General features: G+C 71.2%; 2 protein-coding genes across 2 annotated transcripts in view; both read left to right on the forward strand.

Annotated features, from left to right (window-relative positions):
• Window positions 1–276, forward strand: part of TAF6L (TAF6-like RNA polymerase II, p300/CBP-associated factor (PCAF)-associated factor, 65kDa) — a 4611-nt gene extending 4335 nt beyond the window's left edge. The window contains exon 8 of the mRNA XM_010571184.1: window positions 1–276. This exon is cut by the window's left edge and continues 498 nt beyond it. Coding sequence (XP_010569486.1) covers window positions 1–267 — 267 coding nt within the window. The 3' untranslated portion in view covers window positions 268–276.
• A 245-nt stretch (window positions 277–521) lies between these two features.
• Window positions 522–1045, forward strand: part of TMEM179B (transmembrane protein 179B) — a 2342-nt gene continuing 1818 nt past the window's right edge. The window contains exon 1 of the mRNA XM_010571185.1: window positions 522–614. Coding sequence (XP_010569487.1) covers window positions 522–614 — 93 coding nt within the window. The remainder of the gene's footprint in view (window positions 615–1045) is intronic.

The following is a 1045-nucleotide window of genomic DNA, read 5'->3' on the forward strand; positions in this document are numbered from 1 at the left end:
CGGCAGCCCGGCCACCGGCCAGGCGCCCGCGACGTCTTCCAGAAATGCCGCTTCGCGCCTCGCGGCGCCCCGCGGTTCAGTTTCGTCATCGCGGGTCGCCAAGCCGGCCGACGCTGCCAGGGCCGCCTCTTCCAGACCAGCTTCCCGCAGCATCACGGACCCGGTCACGTCTCCCGCTATGCCCAGAAACTGCCCATGATCGGTCGCACCACCCGGCCGGCCCGGCGTTGGCCGCGCGCCGAGTACTCCCTCCACCTCCTCCTCTGAGGGGGGTGCCGGGTGCTCACCCCTCCAGCCCCACGGGCCGGCTGGCATCGGCCCTGGGCAGCGCCGGGCCGGCGTCCCCCCCCTCGGCATGGGGATATGCGGGTGCCGCCGGCCCAGAGGTGCTGCCAGCAGCGGCCAGTGACTGTAACGTGCGTCCGGCAGTTAATAAAAAGTTGTCGGCTGCTCGGTGCGGAGGGTTTGTAGGTGCCGCGGGGCGGCAGGGTGTCGCACCCCTGCTGCCGGTGTGGCAGGAGATGGACGGCGTCCATCCCTTTGCGGAAAAAGCCGGGGAGGTGCCGGCCGCCGAGGCTGACGCTGCTGAGCGGAGCCACGAAGGGATGGAGCGGGTTGGTGGGTCGTGGCCATCAAGGTGAAATCCCTTCTGTATCGGCGCTGATGGCATTCCCGGGCCGGGACACAGCCCCCCCCCCCCACTACTGGGATGCATCCTGCCTGTCTCCTTGCGCCCCCCCCGCCGCAGGCGGAGGGTGGGATTGATGGATGGAAGGAGGGAGGGAGGGATGGATGCCACCAGCTCCAAGCAGGCTGGAGACAGGATCTGTTCTTTTGGGGGGCGGGGGGGGAGGATAGCCACAGGGCTGAGTGGGACCACCAACCGCCACGGCACACACGACGCCGGAGCAGAGTGAGGCAGCGGCGGCGGCACGACGGTGCTGCCGCAATGGGGCCACGACGGAGCCCGGCCCCGTGCTGCCGGGTGGGGTGGGGCGGAGGAGGCCGGGCTGAGCGTGGCGGAGCGGCGGCGGGAGTGGGGGGG

Source organism: Haliaeetus leucocephalus, unplaced genomic scaffold (assembly GCF_000737465.1).
Source record: "Haliaeetus leucocephalus isolate CR32 unplaced genomic scaffold, Haliaeetus_leucocephalus-4.0 Scaffold309, whole genome shotgun sequence".
Lineage (NCBI taxonomy): Eukaryota > Metazoa > Chordata > Aves > Accipitriformes > Accipitridae > Haliaeetus > Haliaeetus leucocephalus.